This window comes from Lacerta agilis, chromosome 14 (genome assembly GCF_009819535.1).
Source record: "Lacerta agilis isolate rLacAgi1 chromosome 14, rLacAgi1.pri, whole genome shotgun sequence".
Classification (NCBI taxonomy): domain Eukaryota; kingdom Metazoa; phylum Chordata; class Lepidosauria; order Squamata; family Lacertidae; genus Lacerta; species Lacerta agilis.
The window spans coordinates 30,333,167-30,351,042 of record NC_046325.1 but is presented as its reverse complement, the minus strand read 5'-3'; the positions used below and the strand labels follow the sequence as shown (position 1 = coordinate 30,351,042).

The 17,876-nt window shown below is 46.5% G+C and overlaps 1 protein-coding gene across 3 annotated transcripts in view; it reads left to right on the top strand.

Annotated features, from left to right (window-relative positions):
• The window catches only part of ARHGAP23 (Rho GTPase activating protein 23), a 168,192-nt gene that overhangs the window by 110,875 nt on the left and 39,441 nt on the right, over positions 1-17,876 (top strand). For 2 of the 3 annotated variants that reach the window (XM_033170556.1, XM_033170558.1), the window contains 5 exons: positions 1,517-1,541; positions 4,348-4,440; positions 5,504-5,582; positions 9,689-9,743; positions 13,975-15,577. In XM_033170556.1, the coding sequence (XP_033026447.1) occupies positions 1,517-1,541; positions 4,348-4,440; positions 5,504-5,582; positions 9,689-9,743; positions 13,975-15,577 (1,855 nt within the window). Of the gene's footprint in view, positions 1-1,516; positions 1,542-4,347; positions 4,441-5,503; positions 5,583-7,515; positions 7,599-9,688; positions 9,744-13,974; positions 15,578-17,876 lie in introns of those variants that run through there. The other variant, XM_033170557.1, reaches the window with a different exon arrangement.

The window sequence follows — 17,876 nt, the reverse complement described above, 5'->3', positions numbered from 1 at the left end:
TAGTCAGAGACTGAGAGTATTGAAGCTTAAAGGTAAAGGGACCCCTGACCATTAGGTTCAGTCATGTCCGGCTCTGGGGTTGCGGCGCTCATCTCGCGTTACTGGCCGAGGGAGCCGGCGTAAAGCTTCCGGGCCATGTGGCCAGCATGACAATGCCGCTTCTGGCGAACCAGAGCAGCGCACGGAAACGGCGTTTACCTTCCCGCCGGAGCAGTACCTATTTATCTACTTGCACTTTGACGTGCTTTCGAACTGCTAGGTGGGCAGGAGCTGGGACCAAGCAATGGGAGCTCACCCTGTTGTGGGGATTCGAACCGCCGACCTTCTGATCAGCAAGCCCTAGGCTCTGTGGTTTAACCCACAGCACCACCCGTATCCCTGTATTGAAGCTTAGACCTACCGGTAGTTTATTTTTCACTTTACTATGGTGCTTATTTCCCCCCTCCCCCAAATCAGGAGGCATTTCAAAATGACAACGGCATGCAAGATGTATCACAATAAACAATCTATACTGTTTAATTGTTAACCAGTGAAAAAGCTTATACCTATTTTAAAAGGTCTATCTCCAGAGCGGGAACATATACAGTATGTCTATGACACGTGGAATTCATAGACATATATTGAAAAATCTGAAACTGCACTCCTATCATCCACCCTAATAATCTCACTACGTGCAAAGTCAGGAAAAGCTTGCTCTGTTGTGGTAGTGCATAAGTAGTTGGGTGTCCCCCCCCCAAAAAAAAACATTTATTTTCTGTTCTTCAGTGCATAAAACAATGACTTGAAAATATAGATCTGTTCTTGGGAATGACAATTCTAATCAGTTAACTGTTGATATAGAATAATGAAAATGAAACATTTTGCTGATCTTGGTCCCAATTTTTGTGAGGTTGTCATTAGCAGGATATATATACTTAAAAACCTTGGGCATTAATCTTGAAAAATTTGTAAGATAATGGTAGTCATATTTGGGCAATCAGTTCCCTCACATGACAGTTACATGAGGGCTCAGGGAGGCTCACTGCATCTCCCATTCCATGGATTCAGAAAAAGCCTTGAATGAAAGTTTCTCCTATTTTTGGAGGTGCATGAATTGGCGCTGCATATGATAAACTTGAAGCAAACTTATCAGCTAATGGATTATAGATCAGAACTCTTTAATGTGGGGGCAGGGGCTGTCAACAAGGGTGCCTGTTATCAACATTTTTGCTAGTAGCAATGGAATCATTTTGCAATTTGGAAAATTTGACCTAAGGGAGAAGCATTAGATAGACAAGCATATATGCATTTATATGAGGGGTACTGCTGTAAAATCTTAGTGAGAATGAATGGGCAAATTTATATGCCCTTTAATCAGTATCTTCTAAGTAAGGGCCAAACAGTTCATTATGTTCAAAGAAAAAATTCCAGCCACTAGTGGCTGTAACCAAGAGTGGATTTTTTTCTGGGAAGGGAGGAAGAGGAGGTGATTAAGGAATCCTGGGTGGTCAAATTTTCTCTGTTCTCTCTTTTGTAGGAGGAAGAAAATGGAAACAGAACAGGTATGTAGCTGTGTTTCTTTTACTCGAAGTTATGAGTGGGATCCAGTCTTTTGTGTGCGCAATCAGAATCAAGATTTTTTAAAACTTTACAAGTGCAAGAATTCACACCCACAATATTTTAACAGTTAAGACATAAGGGATTCTGTTAAGGGAACAGTTAAGGCAGGATCCTGTTAAGGGATCCTGAGTGTGCATTATTGTTTAAGAACATAAGGAAGTACCTTGCTAGAATAAACCACAGACCACCTAGTCCAGACTTCTTTGCAATGATTAGTTTGAGAACAGTAGATGAACAATGACATGCACTCTAAACAGGAGTGCGTAAAGAATGGCAATGCCAGCAAAATAGCTAGTGAGGAAGCAATCTGTGCTGTTCCATCTAAATTGTGACTTCCAAATGGAAACAGAAAGTTGTGGATTGTCTTACTCTAGACATTTTTTAAGATCTCTGGTTTGTAAGGAACCGTGGGATTTTAAGAAAACATGTATGAGACCTCTGGGGCATTCCCACAAGACTTTCATTGAACTCGTATCTTCCTGACATGCGGGGAAATGAATATATTCCTGTATGGCCATGCCGCGAATGGTGAAGAAGACAGGGATGGCCTCCAGAGTAATAACTGAAGGGAGTTCAAAATACTGGTGGCTTTTGTTCCATTGTGTACTGCACCTGTGGCCTTCTAGAGGTTTTTGAATTCCCATCGGCTTCAATGGAAGTTAATTACAGTGGGGCTTTTACAGGAGAGCATCCAGTGGATTGTGGGAGTTCTTTCTGACTCCTGCTCTGCTCTCCCTAATGACACCTAAAAACTGCTTCCTGAGTTGGGTGCCTTAACTTGCTCCATGCAGAGGGCTTCCTTTGCTTCTTAGTGCTAACAAATCTGTGGTGTCTCTGCAAAGTAGAACCTTGGCAGGGAAACTTTTGTGGTGCATCGCAAATGCTGCTTCTCAGATCATCTTTGCATTCCCCACCACCAGAGGAAGAGATGTATAGCACGACAGCGATGGATACGGATAGCTTAGTTACGATGATCAGTCATTGCTTGATGTCACGACTGCTTGGTTGGACTATTACAATGTGTTATACATGGGGCTTCCTTTGAAAATAACACAGATGTTTCACTTAGTTAAGAATTACCGTAGGCTCCAGAAATTTGGTCTGATGTGGGCAGGTGGAACCACATTACACCAGTTCTTAAAGAATTGCACTGGCTGCCTATTTGCTTCCTGGCACAATTTAAGGCAATGGTGCTTGCCTATAGAGCTCTAAACAGCTTTCTACCCAAATACCTGAAGGCATGCCTCCTCCATCACTGCTGGCTAGCGCCAAGGGGAGTTACGGTCCAAGATATCTGGAGGGAACCAGGTTGGCAGAGGCTGCCGTAGTCCGTTCTGGTTTGCAGTCGGTGGAGGCTGGTGCCCATTGAGACTGTTAGGTGTGAAGGACATAGATGTAAACAGTAGATGGAGCCATAGCCAATGATAGGCAAAGCCAACGAATTCTAGCCTTCTCTGTCTGTCCCCCTGCCGCCCAACCTGCCCTCCTTCCCTGCTGAGTTTGACAAGGAGAGTAGTACTGAGATTAAGGAGGAAGAAACCGATAACTAGTGCCATCCCTTGGATTGGATGCAAATCAGAAGGCAGGCAGAGGAGGGCAGGCTGAGGTTTTTGGGGCAGCGCCTCACTTGCTCTAATGAACCAGACTCCATTCTTGAGTGAATGACTGGGGGTTCTTGGCACTGGAGTTTGAAGGGCAGTCCCAGGATTTCTTCCACCGTAGCTCAAAGGGGGCATAGTCTGCAGATAGCTGAGCTCCAGTGAATAATGCCACTCTTTGCTTCCTTTCCTAGTTGAAGGACAGGTCTGCGACTCCGGTGCCTTGAGGCGGGATTTTGAGCTGAGCAGATCTGATGCCGTCGGAACGCATCACTGCTCTTTATCCTTGATAGAAAAATTTTGCTTTTCTGGGAGCTGCACTCAGTCTCATCCTTAAGGGGGCAGGCACTGGGGGTTGTGCTCTAGCCAGCTCCAAGGGCTGCTGGTAGTCATGGGTGATATGACCGTGCACCCTTTTTGACTGTGTCACGCCATGGCTGTTTTCATGGTAGGTCAGGCCTAAGCTTCCTGGTGAATCTGTCTCATGGGCAACTTCCCAAACCACCTGGGACTTGTGGGCATGATTCCACTCCTGCACGGAAGACCATGAAAATAAGTATGAGAGCCATCAGGATTTCTAGCATTCCTTACTTAAAGTGCTCGTTATAAGTCACTTAATGATGTTCTCCTTCTACATGGACGTACCCAAACCTGAAGATCCTCTTCAGAAGGGAGATGGGTGACTACAAAGGAAGAGGGCTTTCTCGGTGGTGGCACCGTAGTTATGGAATAGCCTCCTCAGGGAGGATTGCTTGGAGACATTCTACCAGTAGCAGATGATCTTCCAACAGCTGGCACACTGCTGAAGAAGAGGGGGAGGTGGGAGAGAGGTTGGCACAGCAGAAATACACTAGCAGGAGCACCAGATTGGCTATTGTTTTTATGGCCTTTTCAGCACAGAGCAAATACATTTCCATTCACCCAGGCCAAAGCATCCCTGGCTGGCTTTAAAGTGGCTTTAAATAAACCTTATGCTCTCACTGGTTCAGCGTGGTTTTACGCTGAGCTGCTTCTGTTGCTATAATAAGCAATTAATATGATTGGTTTTGTTTTATGAGCTGCCTAGAGAATTTTGTTGAATTGCTGGGCATCCAGATTTAATAAATAATAATATCAAAAGCACTATCTCGCTTTCTCTCCATCCCTTAAGGCCCCTCCCGGAATCGTCTGGAACCCATGGACACCATCTTTGTGAAAAGTGTGAAGGAAGATGGGCCAGCACACAAGGCTGGCCTCCGAACAGGTGAGAGAAGGGACTTCTTTTTGAATACAAAAGTACATTGTTTTATTTGGATGCCGCCTTTCCATAGTTCAAACCACTCCCAAGGAGACTTATGACATGAAAAAAATAATACCGAATTACAAATAACAAAAGTAGTCATAAACAATTAAAGAATAAAAAATACAGAACTGTTCCGAACAATTTCCACACAAATAAAAAAGGAGATCTAAAATAATAAAATTTAATATCAATAGTAGCAACCCCGCAATTTAGGTTACTCCCCTGATTATGTCTGTAGCAGTACCCAGAGATCCATTCTCATTGACTGGCTATTTTTTGACTGATTCTATCCATTTTCTTTTACCTGAGCCATTTCTTGGTCTTGTGCATGGCCCTGTTCAGCCTGAAAGCATGGGAGCACAAAGTTTGTCGGGCCTGGAGGGTATGCTGCCTCCACCCCAACCCTCGTGCATTGAGGGGCAAGGTCCTAAGTGGGTTTTGGCTAAACATCCCTGCAACAGAGAACCCCGTCTTAACAGGGTTCCTGATCACTAAGAGACTTCCAAGTGGCTGAATGTGCTTAGAACCCCCCTCAGACTTTACCGCTCAATGCAGCCCTGTTTAGGGAAGTTTTTAATGTTTGATGTTTTATTGTGTTTTTAATATTCTGCTGGGAGCTGCCCAGAGTGGCTGAGGAAACCCAGCCAGATGGGCAGGGTGTAGGGGTGTGTGTGTGTGTGTGTGTGTAATTTATATAATGGGAGCCCCCTCCCCCAAGGACACATTGGGTGTCCTCATTCTTTCAGACTGAATGGGTGGCTACAAATACATAGGTCACTTGCCTGCATATTTTTTTCATAATTGATCCTGGTTTCAAAACCCAGCTTTTCTTGGTGCTGGTCACCTTAGCAAAGACCCTCAGTATTTTAGACGTCTTTTGTTTTAAAAAACAAACCTTTCCCTGCTCCCTTGCCTTCCATACAGGGTGAGATTTATAAGCAAGCGAAACAAATCCTGAATTGCTTGCCTCCTGTCCAATTTTGTGTTGGTGGGCCTTTTTCTGTTAACCTGTCCTCTTCTGCAGGAGACCGTCTTGTCAAAGTGAATGGCGAAAGCATCATCGGGAAAACCTACTCACAGGTCATCGGCCTCATACAGAACTGGTGAGTTAATCTCCTCCATCTTTCCCCTTACAGACATTTCAAGGAACACGGGCTGCGCTTTGAAACTGCCACCTCCTCTCTCTCTCAAAACGTTTTATGTGGTGGTTTTTTTTGGGGGGGGGCGTCTTCTTTTGGCCAGAGACAGAGCTTAATTGAGATACTTCACCCATTTTATTTATTTTAACACATTTACAACCTGCTCTTCCATGCTAGCCACGATGGCTCTATTCTACCAACGTTGTCGAAGGCAGTATGCCTCTGAATACCAGTTTCTGGGAATCACAAATTGGGTTGGTCCTGCTGTGCTCGGTTCCTACTTTTCAGACTTCTCAGTGGAACCTGGTTGGCCACTGTGAGGAAAGAAGGCTGGAATAGAAGGCCCCCTGGTCTGATCCAGCTCAGGGCTCCTCTTATGATCTTACATATAATTCTTGGGTGGTATTTTGCCCTCTGGGTGAGCTTCTGTATAAACTCAGATGGTTGCTGAAATGATTTAATAGCGTACACACACACACAAAAGCATGAGTCTCTCCTTTATTTGATTTTAAAATGGGCCCAGTGTCTTTGCCTTGGGCGTCTTGCCCAAGTACCCCTCCCAAGCACGTGTCTTCATTGCTCCAACTTGTAGTGCTCTTTATAATCCGTTTGTCGTGTTTGCCACATTCTCTGCTTTCTCCACCTCAACTCCGCTCGTTCTGATCGTCAGGCGGGCAGCAGCTGTTTTAAACCCCCTGGCACCACAACTGGTTTTCTCACAGGGACGTTGTTTGTCTGGTGATAACCATATGAGCCCCCACTTCATTGGGCCTTCCGGGACAAACCTACCATTTGAGTCCTCCTCTCCCAGAACTCTTTCCCTCAGCAGCATTTCCACCAGGCTGCATCTGAGGGAAAGGGACAGACAGCAGAGCCCACATCATCTGGGACCAACAGCCATTTTGGCTCCCGGAACTGTCTCCTTGGTGGTAATTCCAGCTAAGAAACTAGGTTCCTGAATTTCTTTGCTTTCCTCCACATTCCCTTTTCTCATTTGTATTGTGTTTCTTGCAAGATTGTAAGCCTATGGTCAGATATACCTTAAATAATAAAAATAATCTGTGTACAGTGACAATAGGAACCCTGCTCTAGAACTTTTTGCCTGGCATACTCTTGGAGCAGAACTACACGGGGCTGCGACTGAAAATGACATTTTTGCCCTTGGTCTCCCTATCTCCCCTCTGTTCAGCACCTTCTGTTGATGGGCAGGGTAATTGGTGTGGTGACATCAGCACAAAGAGGGAGGAATCCAAATCCCATGTTTGTTATAATGTATAGTTTTGTTCAGTGCTTTTTTCTGGGGGTGGGGACGCAGGGGTACGTATACCCCTAAACATTTTGTGAATCTTTGTACTTTTTTCCATTTACTGTATTTATTTTTCCTGATTTGAACTATAAAATGGTGATTTTCTTGAGTCAAAATGAGACTGAAATTTTTTTTAAAAAAAACAAAAATAGCACTGGTTTTGTTCTTATAATCTATAGATTCCAGTTCCTCAGGTGACTTAAGTTAGCTGTGTCTGATGATGGTTACAGGCACTTCTCTTAAAAAGCTCTTGTGAAAATGTATCACTTCCCCTGACCAGGGGGAGGCGCTGCATTCAGCACTTAAAATTTGGCCTGTTCCTGAAGCAAAGAGAAAAAAAATGGCCTAATAAGAGGCACTGCCTCACCGTGTTTTGTAATGTGGCATTGAGCTTCATTAGCCTTCAGAATTGCGTATGGGACGTGGGGAGGCCAGACTAACCTGAGAAGGGGACCTAAATATAGCGAATGGGGAACGTGTAAAACGAAATCAATCCAGCCAGGAACTATATATATAAAATGCCTGGCCCAGAAGCATCAAAGGCTTTTTGGGGGGGGACCTAGCTAGGGGGAAACAGAGAGAGACAGAGAAAGGACAACTCTGCAGACAAGCTGCAAAAAGCAATCGTAAAGGTTGCCCGTCAGATGACTTGCAAGCCTTGCGAGAAAAGTTTGGTAAGGATCACTTCCCTGTCTTTCTGGCTTGAGGCCCTCTTCTCAGTTGTCTGGGCAGGGTGGGGTGGGGGGTGAGGAACTGGAAAACTTCTGAAAGCCTGGTTGCCATGAAATCCAGGGCTGACGCCTGAAATTTTGGAAATATTTCCCCCCCCCCCATCTCTGAGGGAAAGGAATGGCCATCTTTTTCCACCTGAGGTAAAGGAGAGGGGAAATAATTAACTGTGTATGTGTGTGCGCGCGCGCGAAGAACAAAGCTTAAAATGGGCAAAAATAGGATAAGCATGGCCAGGCCTCAGTGGTTCACGGAAAGAGGCAATCTTGCCAATGCATCAGATTGATTAAACAGCTATTAACTATTCTGGACTGCTCATTGAACAAATAGTTTGTAGTGTGGCCTTGCCCTCCAGGTGTTTTAGACTGCTGCTCTCCTCAGCCCCAGCCAGCAAAGCTGTGGGAGTTGTAGTTCAAAACATCTGCAAGACGCCAGACTGGGGGTGGGTGTTGTAGTATAGTGGGTTGCGGAAGGCTGTTGCAGTGTTGAGCTGTGAGATCCTTGTGTTTAATTTCACCTCAGCTTTGGAGTTACTAGGCCTGAGGACCTAACTAGATATTGTGGAGGGCATGCGACTGTTGCTGACTCATGTCTGCCCCCCGCACACCCCTCTGGTAACTTCTAGTAAAAGAAACATGAGATGTGATGTCAAAGAGTCATGAGGGCAGAGACTCAGCCCCTGGCATTTGCAATGAAAAGACGTCACTTGGCAGGGCTAAGAAACAACTCTTGTGACTTGAGGGGCTGCTGCTGAGTCGGCCATTGGGCTTGACGGGTTGCTCTCCTGACATGGTGTGAAGCAGCTTCTTTACAGCAGAGACGGGGAACATGCGCCCCCCCCCCCCCGGTTGTCGCTTGTCTACAGCTCCCACCAGCCTCAGCCACCATGGCCAATGGTGGGCGATTATGGGAGTTGCAGTCCAACACCACCAGGAGGCCACCAGGTTCCCTGTCCTTGCTTTACAGTTTAGGTTAGGACCACATCCCTCCTCATCTGTGCATTAAAAACATCATTGGAAGCCTTTCTCTGGGTGTTTCCCCTTTCTGAAATCAGGCTTTAAGCAACCACCAGGAAGGCCTTCTCGGTGGTGGCACTGCATTTATGGAAGGCTTGTTTGGTGCTCCTATTTTTGCACCAAGGACTTTTCTGTTTTCTCAGCTGCTTTTTAAAACATGAGCCAAAATTGGTTTCAATCTGCTGCCTTGGTTCTAATTCTGTGATGCTTCTGTTGATTTTTTTTTTTTAATGTCTGCTGTTTAAAATCAAATTTGTTTTGTTGATTATCTTGCTTTTACTTGTTAGGATTCCTGAGAGTATTTAATCTTGAGGATGGGACTTAAAAGTTTCAACAAACACACAGCAATAAATAAATAAAAACTGTTTAAATTAGCTTTCCAGTTTGATGAGGGGGTGGCTAGAGGTGCCCCCTGGTGTGGCTTCCTTTCCACCTCACCTTCAGCACTTTATATCTGAGGGAGCATCTCTATCCCCATCGTTCAGCCTGAACACTGAGGTCCAGCTCCAAGGGCTTTCTGGCGGTTCTTTCACTGTGAATAGTGAAATTAAAGGGAACCAGACATAATGTCACCTCTACCCTGTGGAGCACCCTCCTGGCAGATGTAAAAGAGTTAAACAACTATATGGTTTTTTCCGTAGACATCTGAAGGCAGCCCTGTTTCAGGAAGCTTTTAATGCTTGGTGGTTTTCTCCCCCCTACTTTAGGAGTTAGGTTGGGTGGTTTGAATACATTGAGTTCCTATTCACCACTAAATTGTTTTTTAAAAAAAGCACCTTAGAGACCAACTAAGTTTGTTCTTGGTTTGAGCTTTCGTGTGCATGCACACTTCTTCAGATACAAGAAAGCATGCACACGAAAGCTCATACCAAGAACAAACTTAGTTGGTCTCTAAGGTGCTACTGGAAAGAATTTTTTATTTTATTTTGTTTTGACTATGGCAGACCAACATGGCTACCCACCTGTTACTAAACTGTTTTTTATTTTTCCTTTTGCAACATTCTGTCTCCTCATTGCAGTGAAGATGCTTTGGAGCTCTCCATCATGCCCAAAGATGAGGATATTCTACAGCTGGTGAGTAACTTACTGGATGTTCTCCTGGTGGTGGTTTTTGCTGAGCTGCATGAAAAGCAGCTTGGACACGAAAACAAATCGGGGTAATAGAAGGCTGTGCGTGAAACGTAAATAACAATACAAGTACAATGAGAAGAATTGGAAGTCTTTTATTTAGAAATTCAATGAATGATGCAAATTCTTTTTTTCTATGTTTTCTTCCTTTTTCATTTTTTGTCTTAATCTTTTCTTTTTTTATCTCAATGTATGTATATATATTTGTATTTTAATTCAATAAAGGTGATTATTATTAAAAAAGAAGAAAAGAAAAGCAGCTTGGACTTGCTGAAATGTCCCCATGTTGATTAAGGAGCTCAGCACAGAAAACCAAAACGAGCCTGTGTTACCAAAGTGTGGATCATTTTATTTTCACAGTACAGTCGTACCTTGGAAGTAGAACGGAATCCCTTCTGGAAGTCTGTTCGACTTCCAAAATGTTTGAAAACCAAATTGTGGCTTCTGCAGTCAATCAGAAGTCGCAGAAGCCCCATTGGACGTTCAGTTTCCAAAAGAACGCTCGCAAACTGGAACAATCACTTCCAGGTTTGTAGTGTTCAGGAGCCAAAACGTCCGAGTTCCAGGGTGTTCAGGATCCAAGGTACAACTGTATTTAAAAACACCCCACCCTGCACTTTTCATTATACATATGAGCAAAATTTTCTTGATTAAAATTTTGAGTGTGTGTGTGTGTGTGTGTGTGTGAGAGAGAGAGAGAGAGAGAGAGAGAAAGAAAGAAAGAAAGAAAGAAAGATTGATAAAGCTTGCCAGCAGTAAATTGAACATCCTCAGTCTGAAGTGTGCAAGGCCCAAGCTTTTTAGCGCATTACAGGCTCAAAGCAGCACTTTGAATTATGCTGGAAAGACAACAATGCTGATGTAGGAACATGGATGCTGTTGGTTCTTGGTGACCTCCAAAGTTGGCCCAGGGCAACTTAGGAATTGTTCTGAGCAGCTCTCTTACGAAGTTCGGCGCAAAGGATCACAGCCACAAAGGCAGTTACTCTCAGTCGAGGTGTAAGGAGCTGGCCACCCGAAGTTGCTTTTTCCACATCTCGTACAGCAAAGGAACCTTTGTGTGGGTTTCCCTCTGCCCTGGTGCCTCACAGGGGTGTGTCAGCATTCCTGTGGTGCGAAAGCCGGCTGGGCCAGCCAATGGGAGAACCCTGAGTTACAGAGTGACTCTTGACAGGATGCACGGAAAGGAATTCTCTCGGCTTTCTATATCCCTCCCACATCAGGACGTCCCCCAGTTCTCTCTCTCTCTCTCTCTCTCTTTTAAAAAAGCAAAACTTAAAAGGAAAGATTGAGAAAGAGAGGAAATATTAGCTTGGACGTCAGAGATTCCCAGGGGAAGGGAGGACTGGTCTTTTTTGAAGAGATTTTGAGAGAGAAAAGAGAGAACAACAAAAGATACAGGACTATAAACACAGCGGCGAAGGAAGCAAAGGTAGTAATTTTATATTGTGTGCATTCTGTCACTATTAAAAATAAACATTGTGGGTATCTTTGGCCAGATCTATTGGCCTGAAAAATGGAGCAGAGTTTCTTTGGCAGGCAAAAATGTCCTGATTTTTAGCTAAGTGGCAAGAGGGTGGCATGCCATCCCTGCTCTACCTAGAATGGGTTTCCAAATGGACTTTGCCTTCTTTGCCACAGTGCCTGAAGTTTGGCAGGGGGGGGGCGGAGGGTTTTGTTAGCGCCAGGGGAACTCTTCTCTAGCAGCTGATGAAAAACATGTATGGCCTACAGGAACACTCTTTTTTTTTCTTCTATTATTTTCTTTTCGTTCACTCTTGTCATCGGCTGCCTTAACAAGGAGGCTCTCGCTACTCCTTTCAGCCGAGGCTTTGTTTCAGACATAGCTCCTTTTTTGGATCTTGGCAAGACCTTGGCCAGAAATGTGGTTTCTTCTAACAGAGGCAGGATTCCAGTGTGACAGGAGGGCTGGGCCAGGAGCAGCTATGAACCTTTGGGTCCTTAGCTTGGTGCCCAGGCATAGATTCTAGTGAAGGCACCCTAGCAAAGATTTAAGGTGGGAGGGTGAAGAAAAGGGGCATCCATATGTGCTTGAAATGGTGAAGGGGAAGAATGGGAGCTCTTTCGCTTTACCCTTCCCACCCATCTCTGTTTGACTCTGGCAAGGCCTCTCTCAGTGAGGAGCAGCTTGTTTTTCCTTCTGCACACAAATTGCATCCTGGGATTCTATCCTAGCTAGCAATGCTTCAGATGTGGGCATGAGTCAGAATAAGTATTTTTTTCCTTTCATGCTCGGACACACCAATATCTGCAGTCCTCCACCCCCAACCCAATTTAAGACATAGCAAATTCAGTCCCCATCCCTAGCTTCTCCACTTTCGTTTTGTTTCTGGAAAACCTTCCATTTTTATTTCCCAACTTTCCTTAAACTCAAACCACCAGGGAAGCCTGGTGATTCAAGAAAAGCGAGCCTGCTTTAACGTTAGAGGCGTGTTTGTGTCATTGCATGGTCGAAGGAATAAAAGAAATGTGCAGTCTCTTATATCTGAATCCTAAACATTCTTACCTGCAGCCTCTCTGGCGGCGTTAGAAGTTAACAAGGACACTTCTAGCAGGTTCACATCCAGCTTTTGGGTGGCCACCCTCCTGTCTGGTATTCCCCGCTCCATGTTTCCATTGACCAATTGCTTGCCCAGAGAACTAGCATGGAAGCAACCTTCAATGGTTTTTAGCTTGCTGACCACTGCCAGCTCACTGGCCCAACCAGTGGAACAAGTGGGCAGGTTGTGGGGGAGGGCCGTAGACCTGGGTCAGAGGTCAGCTTGTGTCTCCCCAAGCCAGGTGCCTACCCCTATCTTTGTGTTTCCTCAGCAAACAAAGCTTTGAGGACATGCGTTTGCTGAGGTAATGCCTAGATTTTAAAGAGCCAGGTTTGTTATGTGGGGAGGGGCAAAGAAAGGCTTGGCTGGGATACACACCTGCACAAATACATCCTATGTATAAATATTTATATGGGCTAAAAGCCCCCTTGCTACTACCATTGGCTGAAATGGCTGTGATTGCACAGAATCTTGTGGATTTGCAAAGATGGCTGTAAGTTAGGGGCGGGGAAGCTGTGGCCCTCCAGATGTTGTTGGGGGACAACTCTCATCAGCCCCTAGCCAGCTTAGACAACAGCCAGGGGTAAGGGGAGGTTTAGTCCAGCAATGTCTGGAGGGTCACAGCTCCTGTTTCGCTGCTATAATCAAAGTAGTCTTTTCTCTTTTTTCTCTTACTTTTGGCTGCTGCTGGTGGGGAATCTCTCAAAGCAACTGGAGAGGTTCTAGCTTGGCATGGAGGCTGCAGATATAGAGTACTGGTAGTTTAGGAAGCGGTGGAAGAGTTCAAGGGAACCGAAGCAATGATGCTTATGAAGGAGGGGAAGAAACTCAAAAAAGAGGGGCTATGGACTGTTGAAAGGGGCATATGTGTGTGTGTGTGTGTGTGAGAGAGAGAGAGAGAGAGAGCGCAGAGTGTTACAAAGGGGTGAATATCACGTTTTTTTCCTTTCTAAAAATATGCTTGATCATTTGCTACAGGGCTCTGGAATGTGTGTGACTAGGGTCAGCATCTGGTTTTGCTAGAGGGCCACTTTGAAAAGGGCCTGGGAGGCGATTAGCCAAACTTCGGACTCTGCCTGCAGTTTCTGTTTTTATAGCCCCAACATCCCTCCAGGTTCCTAGGTTTGCAGCTGGAGAACAAGGCAGCACACTTGGGGGGGGGGGCAGGGGGAAGACACCATCAGTTGCTAACCCCTACAATATAATAACGCAAGTGTACTCAGCCACATATATTAATTTCTCTGTTTTGTGGGGCACATTTAAGGACCAACTCCTTGCATGTTGCATCCTTTTTTGCCTTTTTAAAACAAACAAACAGACCATGTTTTTATTTGTTTTTCAAGGTACAGAAGACACATTTTGAGAAAACATTCGTTACAACAGTAAACAACAAACAACTTGTCCCAATAAAATCATACACTTTTGTCATGCTATGTGCTAGTGTTTTGTTTATTACCCTAAAATGCACATTTCCCATGAGTGTTGGGTGGATCCCTTCCACAGTCTGAACAATTTATGTGTTCAATAAACATTTGCCATAAAACAGTTTCCTCTTGATAGCTCAGCTACCTGTCCAGCCCTTACCATTTCCCCCCCTATTTCCCCTTCCTTTCCAGGCATATTCTCAAGATGCCTACTTAAAGGGCAATGAACCGTACTCTGGAGGGGCCCAGAGCATCCCTGAGCCACCACCCATCTGTTACCCTCGCAAAACATACCCGTTCCAGTCGAAGGCCTCTCCTCGCGATGTCCCAGCAGCTGAGACGTACCAGGGACAGCAGGTGGACAACAGACAACCCTACCATTCGGGTTCTTCAGGCCCATCTTCTCCTTTGAGCAGCACTGTGGTCCAGCGTATTCCCCCCACTGCTTGGGCTGAGCCCGCACAGAACTTCAGTAGCAACCATTCCAGCCCTGCCCACCGCACAGAGGAGGTCCAGTATGGAATGACCCAGAGGGTGCCTGTCACAAGGCCTCTCCCAGCTTCCGGCTCCTTTTCCCGCTACTCCAACAGCAGTTGCCCGGGTTCTATAGCCTCCCCCTTGCCCGAGAGGTACTGTGCCCCCCCTGCTCCCTCTATGCCCAACCACGCCTGCTACGGACCCCCCAAACAACTCCCTGACCACCGTGCTCATGGCGGGTTGAAGGACGCTCCCCGCGAGGGCCGGCCCTCCCGGGACTGTGCTGGAACTGGCCCCAAATCTGTCAGCCGCCTAGAATGCCAACAGGCCTTGTCCAACTGGATCTCGAGCCAAGTGCCGCGGCGAAGCTCTTCGGAGGAGCGCGGCTGCGCCATGCCACCTCGCTACCGGAGCATCTCGCAAGACCGCCTGGGGGATGCCCCGGCTTCCCGGGGCTGGCCTCACAGTGCTTCCCAAGACACTTTAATCCAGTCCCCTGCACACGACAGCTGGAGTTACCGAGCTCGGTCGGATAACTACCTGGTGAAATACGGGCAATCCTCGGAAGCTCTTGAACAAGGTGCTTTGATTTCTCCTAGATATGAGAGATGTATGTGGTCACCGGACAGGTTTTACCGGCACGGGCAAGTTAATCGAGCCCAGCCTAGCCACCCAGGTTCCTATATCCCTTCTGCCTCTTCCAGGGATCCGCCTCCTGCACATGTGCAGAAACACCCTTCCCAACCCAACCTCCAGAGCATCAATGACTCTGGGTATATTGGTTACCGGAGCTACAGCCCTTCGTTCCAGCGCAGGACTGGCTTGCTCCATGCCCTGTCGTTCCGGGATGCTACTTTTGGTGACCTTCCGACCATTAATATTTCCCAAAGGCAAGGAAACCACTCAACACCACCTTACGTTGAAAGGCCTTTGCCCACTGCCGTGCTCCCAAGTGCCTCTGCTCCTTGCCCGGACCCTCCCTTGGGCAGTAGCCCAGAAATCCCCATGGACCAAAGACCAGCCAAGCAAGAGAATGGCACGAGGCCTCTGGAGCGGGCTTCTCCACCTCAGCCCATGGAACGGTTGCAGCCTGAGGCCGAGGAAAGGAGGGACGAGGTGGTTCTCCGGCAAAAGCCCCCAACTGGACGCAAAATGCCTCCTCCTGCGAGACAGATGAACTTTGTCTTCCCGGATGACATGAAGGAAACAGACATTTGCGATCCCCCTCCGCCGGCGCTGGCAGCCGGTAAAGAGAACAAGCGGGGAGTGGCCCCATTGGCTACGCCAGAGGATTCCCTAGCGTCCATTCCATTTATTGGTAAGTAGAGAATGCAGGTTGCTGTACTTGGGGAAGAGGCTGTGGACCAGAGTAGAGTTACCGCAGAGTTTTCCCTAGTGCAAAAATGGCAGGGCAAGTTTGAAGTTTCGGATAAGTCAAATGAAGTCATCTAAGGAGTATTCATCATATTCTTGGACTGGTGTTTGCCCTCTCTCAGCAGATTATCCATTCTGTTTCCTCATTCTGAACGAAATTTCCATTAGTGGCAAAGAGGTGGTGAGCAGTTCACACTAGGCAGCAGAAAGCAGAATCTGAATCTCTGAATTCCTTTCCGTGATTCTGAAGTGTGAATCAATCCCACACCCACACCCACACACAAACCTGGGGACCCCACTTCCCAGAACTCAACCTGTTGGTTAGGTGCTGAGGAGCAGGTAGGCCGGAAGGAAAAAAGGAAGGGTTTGTCTATGCTGCAGTGTAACAGCACAGTCTCTGAGCAAGGTAGATTAATAGGGCTCACACCATCTTAGCATCAGACTGTCTGCTATTTGTGCTGTTGACAAAGCAGGAGCAAAACCTGTGTTAGTACAGCTGTGAGCTGTCCTTGGGCCAGAAGACGCTGTTCTCTTCCCCACCCACCACCCCCGTCTTCCTTGGTGCTGTTTTCTTCTACCTGGCAACCAATTACTGTCGTTTTTGCCTCCCCACCATTAAGATTCCTTTTCACAGCCAATTTATATTTACAAGCTGGAGGCCTGCGAAAATATGTGAATCTGTTAGGGAGCCACATGCATTGGAGTCTTGGAGACCACAGATTCTCTTTAATACTTCGGGGTTAGGGTGTGTGTGTTTAGGTGTCGTTTGTATTCTTGGGCACCACACAGCCGCAGACAGTTGGGTTGGGTTGTGCGAGTAATTCCCAGTAATGGATATTTTCCTGCAGGTCCCAGGCTTTTAATTGCAAAACTCCCAGTCCTAGCTATACTATGCTGTGAAGTGGCTATTGGCAGTGTGCAAAACAGGAACTTAATACAGAAAAAGGCTCACAATAACGCAACAGTCGTTGGAAGGGGCAAGGAACGGGGTGAAGGAGAGTCTGCTTCCTTCCCTTGTATTAACATTTCGTTCCCCCAGCTTGGGTCCCTCCCAGCTGGCTCTGTTCACCGTCAAGAGGCCGCACCCTGAAGGGATGCCAGGCTGCGAATGGTGTTGTGGCAGTAGGGGGCCCTTCTGAGCTGGTGTTCAGAAATAGCCTGGGCTTCCCACTGTGGAGCAGGCAACTGGTCCCAACAATATCCCCTTCTTAAAGAGCAGTGTCTGCTCATAGAGGCTCTTGCTTTTTACCTGTGTAAGCTCTCCTTCCCTCGGTATGTAGGGCTGCCTTCACAGTAGTAAAAGGCGCTTGGGCATTGTTGGTAGGACATAAATCATATCCGTATCATGTACCTTTTGCTGATGCTGCTGTGGGGGTGGAAAGCTGGTGTCTGGGAAGATAAGCATAACACACACACCCTAAATTTACTCCCAACTCAGCACTTCCCCTGTGGTTTATGCATATAATACTGACAAGAGCCTGAAATGTAAACAAAGGAGCAGAATGGAGATCTTCATCTGTTAGGCTCCTAGCTGCAGTCGGCATGAAGGGGAGACCGAACAGGGTTGTTTTTGGCTGAAGAGGCCTCTGGCTTCTGTCAGTGTAAAGACCCAGGAAGCAGGCAGTAGCAGGGAAGCAAGAGCAACAGCCAAAGCCACATTTCCTGCCCTGGAACAGTGCAGATTTACTTACAGTGCAGCTCCTTGCAGTTACTTGGTGCTGCATGAGTGAGGCTTCATCCAGCTCTTCTTTTCATGCTAGCACTGCTCACTTTCCAGTGCCACGTAACATTATACATTTGTGTCATACCACATGGCACATAGTAGTCTGGATTGCATGCCACAGTGAGCCAAACTGTGGCTTATCAGGACTGTGTGAATGTTCTGGCTTCCAGAAAGAAGCTCATGCCAACTTTGCTCCTCTCTGGTCCTTTTAGCTCAGTGCAGCATGGCAGCTAAGCCAAGGGTCTACCTTAGCTTGCCGTCTGAACCTGGAATTGCAAGCTAAATTTCTCCTTAACTATGATCTGTAGCCAAGAATAAATCATTAGTTCGGAGGACCAAGCCAGAGCTGAGTGACTGTCATCTCTGCCTGGGGAGCCAACGCCTTCCCATGTTTGCTCTAGGCCATAGTTTGGCATGTAGATGTGGCCAGTCTCTTGGAAGTAGCCAGAACCATCCACTTTCAGCAAAAATCCAATGTAGGGTGACAGCAGGCCATGATGTGAGCAGAGCTACAGGGTTG